The sequence below is a fragment of the Maniola jurtina genome, chromosome 4 (genome assembly GCF_905333055.1).
Source record: "Maniola jurtina chromosome 4, ilManJurt1.1, whole genome shotgun sequence".
Lineage (NCBI taxonomy): Eukaryota > Metazoa > Arthropoda > Insecta > Lepidoptera > Nymphalidae > Maniola > Maniola jurtina.
The window spans coordinates 13,496,210-13,508,426 of NC_060032.1; the positions used below are offsets into that span (position 1 = coordinate 13,496,210).

General features: G+C 35.7%; 1 protein-coding gene across 3 annotated transcripts in view; it reads left to right on the top strand.

The window, feature by feature from the left end:
• The window catches only part of LOC123881315 (aquaporin AQPAe.a), a 101,937-nt gene that overhangs the window by 82,553 nt on the left and 7,167 nt on the right, over positions 1 to 12,217 (top strand). For all 3 annotated transcript variants that reach the window (XM_045930031.1, XM_045930029.1, XM_045930030.1), the window contains one exon: positions 11,008 to 11,151. In XM_045930031.1, the coding sequence (XP_045785987.1) occupies positions 11,008 to 11,151 (144 nt within the window). The remainder of the gene's footprint in view (positions 1 to 11,007; positions 11,152 to 12,217) is intronic.

The window sequence follows — 12,217 nt, forward strand, 5'->3', positions numbered from 1 at the left end:
TAAGAAATCATTCATTAATTTTATACTGGAAGCAAAGCAGAAAGTATCAAATCACATTATTTAACTCTTTATCTTTAATCATTTATAATATTGAAATACGAATAGTCCATTAACTCCACAGTTTACATCGATATGTAAATACACTAAACAGCTCGAAGCCGTAGGTGTAGCATATCTACCGGCGCAGGATTTACGAGCCTCAGCTAATAGCGATAACCTTACACCATTACTTACGAGCTGACACTGAAATAATCATACTAATATCTATTTAAATAGTACATAACAGTTTGTTTATGGATATTTTTAGACAAGATAGGATAATTTGGAAAAGTGGGTGTCACACACAAAGAAGTTTTCGGTAATTCGTACCCGTTGCAAAAACACTTTCCTATTTTTCCGATGGTTTTTTTTTTCAAAAACGTCGTAGAAACCTAATAACTATTTTAAAATACTTATTATTCAATAGCATTCAAAGAGGTACTTAAATCAAAATTTTTGTTTCGATTTCTCATATTCAGCCCTGATTTTTTTGGCAACATTTTAATATGTATCTGTGTAGCAATAATAGGTTTTTATAACTATGCTAAAGTAAAAAAAAAAAGATTCCGACGAATTGAGAACCTCCTCCTTTTTTGAAAGTCGGTTAAGAACTGATGTCCAGTTACTCACCATTTTGCGGGGCTTTACAATTTGCATGCTCTAGTAGTAAGTACACAATAGGTAATTAAGACTTCTATAATATGATCTATCCGATCCAGAGGTCATTTGACGGTAATTTTTCATGTTTAAAGACTTGCTGCATAAGTGTAAATTAAAAATTTATAACACCCCCGACGATCCAAAGTATCTGAGTTTTCCAAAACATCATTTTCAAATAAATAATTATATGATAATTATGTTTGACATAATATTATGAACCTAACGGTTATCTAACCTTCTTTTCTACAAGAAAACTAGAAAAGAGCTGATAACTCTTAAACGGCTGAACCAATTTTTTTAGATTATAGCTAAGAACACTCTCGATCAAGCCACCTTTCAAACAAAAAAAACTAAATTAAAATCGGTTCATTCGTTTAGGCGCTACGATGCCACAGACAGATACACAGATACACAGATACACCGATACACAGATACACAGATACACAGATACACAGACACACAGATACACAGATACACACGTCAAACTTATAACACCCCTCTTTTTGGGTCGGGGGTTAAAAATCAGCATTCGCATACTGCTTAATTGCACTAGAGTTCTTAGAAAATATTACAAAGGAAAACTAACCAGACATAAGTAACGTAAGATGACTATGGTATAGCCCTATTGGTATTTATAATATTAGATGTTAAAGGGCAGCTAACTATACGGCCTGCTACATCAGCTGCATGTGAGTTATTGATCAATTAGATTTGTAACAAGATAATGTATAAGATCATAAAGTCATGCCTACTTTTGGTGCAAATGGTGATATAAGTAGAGCATAACCTACATGACTTCGTAACTCAAACAAATAGAAAACTTGTCAGGAATATATAAGAAAAATAGGTAGGTAGGTACTTTACCGTATAACATGTGATTGAGCGTTTAATTTGATAGCGATTGCAAGATAAGTTTTTATTAGCTTTCCATATTATACACTAGACGATGCCCGCGACTTCATCTGCGTGGATTTAGGTTTTTTTTTTAAAATCTCGTAGGAACTGTTTTCTTTTCCGGGATAAAAAGTTGCTGAAGTCAATTTCCGGGGCGTAAGCTAACTCTGTACCAAATTTCATATAAATCGGTGAAACGGATAGACTCTTAAGAATCCCGCAGAAACTCTTTGATTTTCCGGGATAAAAAGGACCCTATGTCCGTCCTCAGTAGTCAGTACCAAATTTCAACCCGTTTTACGTTGAGTTAAATTGAATAAAAGATAACGATAATAATATGGCGACGCTATAAAATTTAAAGCTCTTCTTTTTAATCGTTTTTTGGTCAAAAATATAATGTAAGTACCTACCTAACAACTCTTTCAAACTCATGAGTGTAGGCTTTCTTAAAGCCGGGTTGGTAAAAATTCAAAATATTGCTACTAGACAACGTAGACCCAATGCAACAGGCTTCATGCACTTTAAAAACATCTGTTGAGTAGGTACGTATGTTAAGCGTAAGGTCAATATGTCGAGCATTCAAACCAAGTAACTGTACCCGTAAAATACGAATAACTGTAACAAAATAAACATTTATCTTCTCATGCACGCATGCAACTGAAACTACCAATCAAGTTTTTCTACAGCAATGCGAATTATATTAGAAACCATTCCAGTTACCCATCTGGTCAATGTAACGGATGCTAATTAACTAGACGACACTGTGAGTACGTGTACGTGTTTTTATGTACATAATAATTAGAATGATCTAGAACAGAGTAACACACTTTGGTACCTTTACCTACTCCAAACATACTATATATGTATATATTAATGCACTGAGCTTTAGGCAAACTTTGGCGACTTTGAGTTTCAGCCGTGAGTAGAGATATTTTCGTTCACGAGTTACCTATCTCGTAGTAAAAGACTTTTAGTTTCTTATTCATACTAATATTATATGAAACTGTGTCTGACTGTCCGTCTGTTTGTCTGCTAGCTTTTCACAGTCCGTCGCGTCGCATATTGCGACGGATCTAGGCTACTTTTGTCGCTGAAAATCACAGAGTTTTCAGAGAAACTTTGCATTCTGGTTATGAATATAGGCTACTTTATATACCGGAAAATCGAGTTCCCATAGGATTTAAAAAAAAAAACCGAAACTTACGCGGACAAAGTCGCGAGCATCATTTAGTCTAGTATAGTACAAAATAAACTGAGAAACTGACTCAATATATAAACGTATAAACTGCTGGGTGTACTTACTAATATTAACTCGAGATTTTACATAGAAATTTTCTCTATAACGTACCTAGACCTCGTCTCCCACTCAGAAAGTATTTTCAGAAAATCAAACCGAGCGAAGACGTCGGGTATTTACCGAGTGCTCAAGTACTTCTGCTGAAACATTTGGAATGGATAACGCGTTAGGTATTTTATAAACATGCAGCTTGGGCGGGTCACTTAGTAAGGTAGGTACAGAATGCTATAAAGGATTTATAGAATTAATTGCATAATAAAGCAAAACCTACGTGAATTGGAGCAATGAATGATTGTTGTGTATGTTGGTATTCGGTAAGAACTGATAAATACATCCGGCGCGAGTCGGATACACGGCGACCGACACGGGCGTGTAATGTGTGTTACCGTTTTGTTGGGCCATAAGATATAAGCGTATGCGTTTTCTACTTTAAGTACATAATAGATTATGTAAATGATAAAACAGCGTGGATCTGAGTCGTAGCTCACTCAAGCTATATGCAGGACTACAATTATTATCTATACATGACTTATTATTGTGAATTGACATGAGCATTTGAAAAGAGCAATCGCGAAGTTTTTTACTGGTTCTTCTCGGTAGGAAGGGTAGTCCAAAATAGTGGTAGATTCACTTGGCGATTCAAAAGCACTTTATATCTTGGAATCTTATATTGAACAAAAAAGTTATCTTTATTTTATCGCTGTCCTATGAATACTATGATCTATTTTTCCATAACTGACTTAAAAAGTAAACAGGTAGCTTTTAGCTGAAATACGTAAGTTTCATATCGCTATACGCGACCTAGAACCTTGTTACTGCGAACAGATAATGAAATCATGATTCGAATGAAAAATTTAACTCCAGAAGATCTAAAGCGTCGAGCAAATCGCGTTGCTTACTCGTTTCTTTGACATGTTTTCTGCGACTTGTTTATTTTTTAAGTTATCAAAACAAACCAAATGCATCAGCCTAGTTAGCGTCCACTGCTGGACATATGCCTTCCCAAGAGCGAGCTTCCACACACGATCCTCCGCCTCCCTCATCCACCCACTTCCCGCTATCTTCTTGAGGTCGTGAGTCCAGCGGGTTGGGGTCGCGGTCTCCACTCCAGAACACGTCTACCCCAGCGGCCATCAGTTCTGCGGCCAACGTTTTTAAAGATGATTTTTTAAGTTAGTTAAAGGAAAACTAAAGTAAACGATGTCTCTATCCGCCTGTAACTTGACCCGCGTCATGTTAGGGATTGTAGACGCCCTTGATCGTACGGTGACCGCGGGCATATGAGCACGCATGTGGCATGGCATGGTAGGTACTTCACGAGAAACCCGTTACGAGACCACGCAATTTATTACATATGAGATTTGATAATGATTCGCTGGCGAACCTTATACCTCTTACAGTAAAATTACTGTTATACGGTTTATCTACTATAAATACTAGACTGTATCCAGTGACTTCGTCCGTGATTTTATTTAAACACTTTTTTTAAGTACAATAAGTATACCTATTTACTGAATAGGTTTGTACGTTAGCTGTAGTTAGTCTGAGCTAAAATGATAAAATATTATTCAATAGGATGAATGGTAGGTATCTTCTCTATTTTTGTATTGGAGATCTATAGGAAGAGGAGAAAGGAAAGAAAACGACTTGGACTGCCCGGCTTTTCTGCGATTTAAAGGCCCGCTAGCTTCCCCTAATAAATAAAGCCTCTGTGGGCGGCTTTATTTATTGTCCCCTGAATTTAGAAGCTTTTGCTATGTTCATAATACATATTATATGTGCGAATAGGCTAAGTTTTTAGCTTGTGACTAGTTTTTAGATAGGTAACCTCATTTCATCTCTTAAAACATATTCAACGCATACCTAATACACAAACTATTTTGTTTTGTGTACTTTCTTAATTTATTCAGAAAATTCCTCTGTGAGATTTTTTTTAATCAACACACAGATTTATTCGGTTAAATTTCATTTCATACGTATGGGCTTGGTAGTGTTGACCTACTTAATCAACTTTGACAACTTTATGGTTTATATTTTAATGTAAGTTTCGCTCATAAAAATAAAACTTTGAATAGCAAATTAACTTTATTGAAGGCTCATGTCTATACCTTTTAATTACTATGTTAATTCGTTTAATGTCTAATTTATTCAACAAATATTATATAATCCGTATTTCCAGTGTCAGGGCTAGATTTACTGTTCACCTCCGAGATGTCATTGATCTTTAGTGTATTATCGTGAAGTAGCATAAATAGTCGAAGAGCCCACAACATAGGTACTAAAACCAATGTGATTATGAACACCAACCTATTACGCAATGTTTCAACAACTAGAAAGTACCTACAAAGCTTTGAAAAGTTTCAACTGAAAGAACTGTGTAGCAACTAGGTACGTCGTTTTAGAAACCGTAAATTTTAAAAATTCAGATTTTTAGGTACCTATTATATTGCCGTCTAACATTCGTTGTTAGATCGCAAGTTCAAAACGCCGCGCCGCGCCGAGATACAAATATGTTGCTCTACGCTGTGCAAAGTACGACTTTGCAGGACGTGACGTCTTTATAGTGACATGTGTTACGTCACGGGACAGTTATTTTCCCAAGTGACCGCAAAGCAAGTACCTAGTCCAATCTGAAGTCTCAACATGGCGATATGAAAAGGTCATAAACTAAGGATTTAATACAAAAGCCCGGCTAAGATCTGTTTTCGTATGATGCACAGTCATATATGAATCGAGTCATTATATGCCTCGTGTTCCGATTTCAGATTGGATCATTTATTTGTGCGCACTATTTACACGTTTACATGGTATAATTTTAAGATACTTGGAGTATTGAATTAAATGCAGGCTCTTGAACTAATTAACAAATACTGCTTTGGTTGTAAATTACGTGTGTCTGGTCTGTTAGACTACAGGCCCATGTTTAAAAATGGGTGGGTCATATGAACCACCAGGTGACGTATACAGGACGATATAAGAGCATAAAATAATAAGATTCAGCACTATGCCGTCACTTGTAAACTGTCCAACAGAGTGCTGGTGAGAATTGAAAAGTGCAGGTAGAGTGAGTACATTTTGGTCATATATTTTTGTACGGCATTTTTACCATCGATAGATCCATGAAAAATAATAAGAAAGCGCGCAGTGCCGTAAAAAAATGGTGCGCCACAAAGTCAGTAGATGTTTTGATTTTCTGACAATTTCCGGGGTAAATTTGGTCATTTAATTCTGTACGGCACTAGTTTCATACTGTTTCAATACAGCCTCTAATCCATTATTCCGCAACGCCGTACAAAAATCATGCGACAAGGGGAAAAAATTGAGGGTAGCAACCCCCTCTCTTTCCGTGGTCCGGGGGGTGATTTGAAACAACATAAAATTAATTTATTTTGAAAGTGTTTTATGCATAGATAATATTTTTTTACATGCCGTACATTTTCGTTGGTCCAAAGGTTTGTAGGGGATGTGGATATTATATACACACCCGTTCACTTCAGTTAGACGGCATAGTGATTTTATCATATTATCAATTGTTCTCTTCAAAAATATGTTAATGCCGTACAGTATCAGATGGCCATAAAGTACTACCCTTAAAATGGTAGCGTCATTTTCATCAGCCTAAAAGATATGGTCTGCATTAAAATGTACGGCATAATTTTTTCCTAATTTATTTATCTTAATACTATTTAAAACAAGGGAAAAGCGTAGAAAATTGCTATATTTTATTAATCTATGAATATTTAAACTTTTGCAATAATTTGAAAAATTTCAGTTTTTGTATTTATCTATAATTTTTTTTAGAACAGTTTCTTTTGAACGGCAATACTATATAACAATAGTATTTTACACTATCATGTTAAAAAAAAAGTTGCCGTACAGAGTCAAATGATTTTACAGCTTTAAAAATTAAGTATACCATGAAATTAAGATAATTATTGATACACATTCAAATGAACACTAATTTTTTTACGGCATTATTTTTAATAGTACTTTTGAGTGCTAGATAATGTTTTGGAACCAAAGCCGTACTTTCTCAAATCACCCCCCGGACCACGGAAAGAGAGGGGGTTGCTACCCTCAATTTTTTCCCCTTGTCGCATGATTTTTGTACGGCGTTGCGGAATAATGGATTAGAGGCTGTATTGAAACAGTATGAAACTAGTGCCGTACAGAATTAAATGACCAAATTTACCCCGGAAATTGTCAGAAAATCAAAACATTTACTGACTTTGTGGCGCACCATTTTTTTACGGCACTGCGCGCTTTCTTATTATTTTTCATGGATCTATCGATGGTAAAAATGCCGTACAAAAATATATGACCAAAATGTACTCACTCTACCTGCACTTTTCAATTCTCACCAGCACTCTGTTGGACAGCTTACAAGTGACGGCATAGTGCTGAAACTTATTATTTTATGCTCTTATATCGTCCTGTATACGTCACCTGGTGGTTCATATGACCCACCCATTTTTAAACATGGGCCTGTAGTCTATGTCGTATCTCATTTGAATGTACCTGTATCATTCATATTGCATTGCACTGCGCCTGACAGGTCAATGCTTATTATCGATATTGAGTGCTCCAAATATGTTTATTATTTCCGAATCCCATTAAATATACGGAACGATTGAAATCGTTAAACGTTAATAATAATTAATAAATAATTAATGCTGTTATTAATTGAATCATATCTAGATTTTATAGCAACGTGATATTTTAATTACTTACATACCTAAATATAAAAACCATGGCAAGTTTACTGGCGTTATAATAGCATATTATGCATAAATGTTTAAATTTATTTGAGTGCATTGAATTCAATTAATTTTTATTAACATAATCTGCAATTCGCCTAGAGGCTGGCTATAATTATAAGCCCAATTTTAATTTAAAACCTGAAAATGAACCCGGCTTTTCTGCCAAACTAAAGTAGCAGCTGGTTAGGCCTTTTAACTCTTTCTAACTTTATTTGTAAAAAAATTGACACGTTTTTTATCGGTTTCAATTAATTGTAAATAGGCACTTATAAAGCTTGTGTTGTAAGCAAGGTTATAAGGTACGATAAACAGGGCTTGGAGCCGGTTTTGAAAAAACCGTTAGTATAATTTATTTATTTTTTTAGTTAGTTTAATTTATTATTTTTTTTTTTCATGAAACCGTTATATCCGTTGAATGAATAACCGATTAATTAAGGGATGGTTTCAACTAAACTGAAAAAAGGTAAATACGGAGAACATGCAGAGAAGAGAGTTTTAACAGGGCTCTCTCCGTCACTCGTTTCATACAATCGTAGTTCCAATTTCATTTGAATATTAAGCAACCAAAGTCCATGAAATTTTGCAGACATATTCATAATAAATGCGTAAGTGTGTCTGTCTGTATGTCTGTCTGTTTGGTACAGAGTTAGCTTACATTTCAATGAAGAATATAGGCTACTTTTATCCCGGAAAATCAAAGAGTTTCCACGGGATTCTTAGAGGCCCATGTGTTTAACTAATTTATGGACCAGAGTTAACTTGCATCCTGGAAATTTACATAAGCAACTTTTTATTCCAGACAATCAGAGCTCCCACGGGACTTGTAAAAAAACCTAAATCCACGCGGATGAGGTCGCGGGCATTATCTAGTATTTTATATGTACAAATTGTCTTAAGGCTCCTCCGACATCCTGCATAACATTGTCCTTATTTTAATGATACAATCATTCATCGCACCGACCTATGACATAACATTATAAAGCAAGTCAGAGGTGCGGTGTCGCTCATCGTACGCTTTTCAGTCACGATCACAAAAGTTCTCTTATGCGAACATAATATTTATCTTCAAGGATTATTCTCTGTACGCATACCTACAATTAAATTAAATCAGTCCAAAGTTTTTTATTCTAATCCTCACACATTACAAGTATTATTTATAATTAATTTTTGTTATAGTAATTTACATATATCTTAAGGATTTCTAAATAATTTTTAAATACGTAATTGTGCATTTAAAAACGAGCCTTTATCAATAATAGTAACGAACTATAGGCATAGACTAAAAAACGTTCCGAACTGAAACCAAATATTTCTAACTTTTTTATCTTTCACACCTCTACGGCAACGGACGGCAATCTATAATATTGCTTGATAATAATGATCACTCTAAGTGGTTTGTAACATGTTTTGTAGCGGTGATAGATTTCCGCTTGATAACCGTCTTGTCTTATGTAGTTAGGTAAGGTAACATGAAGATGAAATCTTAGATGGAACGCGCCAATCTAAAGCAGATATGGCAGATGCCTATAATTGACTTCTACCTATATGGCATTACACGAGGAACGAGGAATACCTAACTAAATACTTAGCTACTATTCAATACTTGCGCTATTACCGATTTTGGCATGCATCAGTTGAGATCACAATCAACAAGTAGGTGTGTATGGGGAATCATCGTTAGAATTCTTACATCATCCCGAGTGACACTGGCTGTTTTTTTCTGAAAAAAAAAAAATGAAAAAAAAAAACACGACTGCCATGCTTTTTTATTTTTACGTATTACCTGCTTGTATTATACTTATGTTGTTATAACCGAGACTCAGCTTAAAAGTTTGAACGGAAGAGCATGGAAAAATGGATATTTTTTCTACCAAAAATGTTCCAAAAAGATAAAATGCTCAACTGCTTGGAGCTTTATATTATTACTTGCGAGTGGGAAACAAACCATTTACCAATATGTCTCTGATTTCAATAGAACATAAGCTAGATCCATTAATGGATTTATATAAGGGGAGCCGTCATAAGCGGATAACCTGACACGGTTTTACACTAAGCTTTAGATACCTGCCTGTATTTGACAGTAACTTAGTCCTGGACACACACAACGCCTGGCGTCAGCAACTCCAAAGCGACTCTTAGAATTTGTATTACAAAGAATTGCATGAAGTCTTGAAGTACAATGTGGTGCCGCGCGTAAGAGCCGCTATGCTGCAGTCACGGTTTACAATGTGACGTGCTTTATTAGTTAATCGCATTACAACATCTTGGGACCAACTGCCGTGTAGCGTCGTAGGCCGTAGCAGTAATGCGTTGAGAAGGTTCTGCCGTGCGCGCGGTCTGCTAACGTCCACGTCACCACGCGAATGTTCTGCATCCCGCGACCCGTACACATTTCTCGTGCCGCTTTTGCAAAGCTTTGTCAATGACAAGGCAGCAAAAAAGCATTGACGCACTGATCAAGCGTTGCTACCGTTGCGCGTCTTGTTTGACCCGCCTTTATGTATTTGAGTTCTGACGGCACATTTAATTGCTTCTGAAGTTCTGAGAGCCGTGCTAAATGTCTGAGAATGATTTATAATATATGTCTTGTAAGATTAGGAATGATGCCTAGATTGATTTATATTCGTCTTTGTTTGCTCGGGCCGGCTGCGTTTATTTACTCTATTTGGGCATATTGTTAACAGATTCTTAAGATAAATATTAAGCATTCAGACTATTGAGAGACGATGCACTTGTTTACTTACAATGTACAATGAGAATACATTAATTAATGTTTGTTTGATAATAGATACCTAGATTTTAAGTAAGTACCTGGTAGGTACCTATACCCTGATAAGTAGGTAATAGGTATATATACAATTAAATTCATAATAGACGAAGGAACCCAATTCTATGACCAGTTAAAAAAAAATAACGAAGTAAATATATTTAACTTTGCCAAACTTTTATATTTTACGCATCCCAAACGTAGCTTTAATTTACGCGTGTTTCTCGAAAGTTGCAGTTTGTGTGTCAATATGCCCTTAAGATATTTTTGTTCCCTACACACTTTTCATCGCTTAAAACATGAACTCTTTATAGTTGATACTATAGGTACCCATGTAAAAGCGTATAATATACGTATAAGGTACCTTAGCATACGAAAATAATTGATTAGATACGAGTAGAACGAAAAGCTTATAACATGAGCTTCATTAGCACATAGACACATAAGTAGACTGGTGTCACCTGATGTTACTTAAACTGTTCAAAAGTAATGAGTATGTCCATACAATTTTTTAATTATATTAAAAAGTTAAGATGTTGTCCCTACAATTTTTTAAAGCATAACCTAATTTTCCATTTTGTTTGTTACAGGGCATCGGCCATGTATCTGGCGGCCACATAAACCCGGCGGTGACGTGCGGTCTCTTCGCGTCGGGTGACGTCAAACTGTTGAAAGCGATCTTCTACATCGTCGTGCAGGCTCTAGGAGCCACGGCTGGTGCTGCTTTTATTAGGGTAAGTACTTGCTCCATTCTTGGAAAATCGTATAAATGCTTTTAAAACTATTCGTTCTTAAAAACCGCTCCAGATTAGGTACCTACCACTTATTATTTTTATCAGCTACGAGAGGATGCCCGTGACTTCGTTCGCGTGAATTTAGGTTTTTAAGATCCCGTGGGAACTGTTTGATTTTTCGAGATAAAAAGTTGCCTATGTCAATTACAGGGACGCAAGCTACCTCGGTACCAAATTTCATACAAATCGGTTAAGCGGATGGGTTTTTGGGAATCCCGTGGGAACTCTTTGATTTTCCGGGATAAAAAGTAGCCTATGTCCGTCCCCGGCATATAAGCTAACCCTGTACCAAACTTCGTCAGAATCGGTTAAACTGTTGGGCTGTGAAAAGGTAGCAGACAGACAGACAGATAGACAGACACACTTTAGCATTTATAATATTTATTATGGATTACATAAAGCACTGCAGTTATAAAATGCTCTTCACATAACTGCAAAACATTACAATTAACCATTTCCAATCCAAATACGGCAAAAGAAAAAGACGTCGACACTCGACATTCTAATCGCCATATAAAGTGGCTCGGTAATCAAGCTTACATATTGTGAGTGCTTGTGATGACATGAAAAATTGTCGCTGGCCCTGACACTGATGATCTTAGAATAAAGGAATACTGGGGCGACCTTCGCTTGCGAGAGAGTCTCACGTATTGGTAACTAATAACTATCACTAAACGCCATTGACTGCTGGATTATGAAAAAAAAGTATTTTGATCAGAAGTGTAACTATACGGTTTTTTCGCCAGCTCTTCATTTGATATGACTCATATTATGGAAAACATCGTCGCTGCGCATTCAAAATCCCCTATTTATTTTATAATTTTCTTTTTGGATGTCATTTTGTTCAATTTTAAAAGGCACGTGTGAACGAAAACACCTGTTCTTTAGCGAATGTGCTAGTTTAGGAGATAAACTTATTAGCTATATAGATGTGATTTTGATCTAAAAGAGAAGTAATTTTTTTCAAAAAAATTAAGTTTAATAGAGTCACCTGAAAATTTGTGAT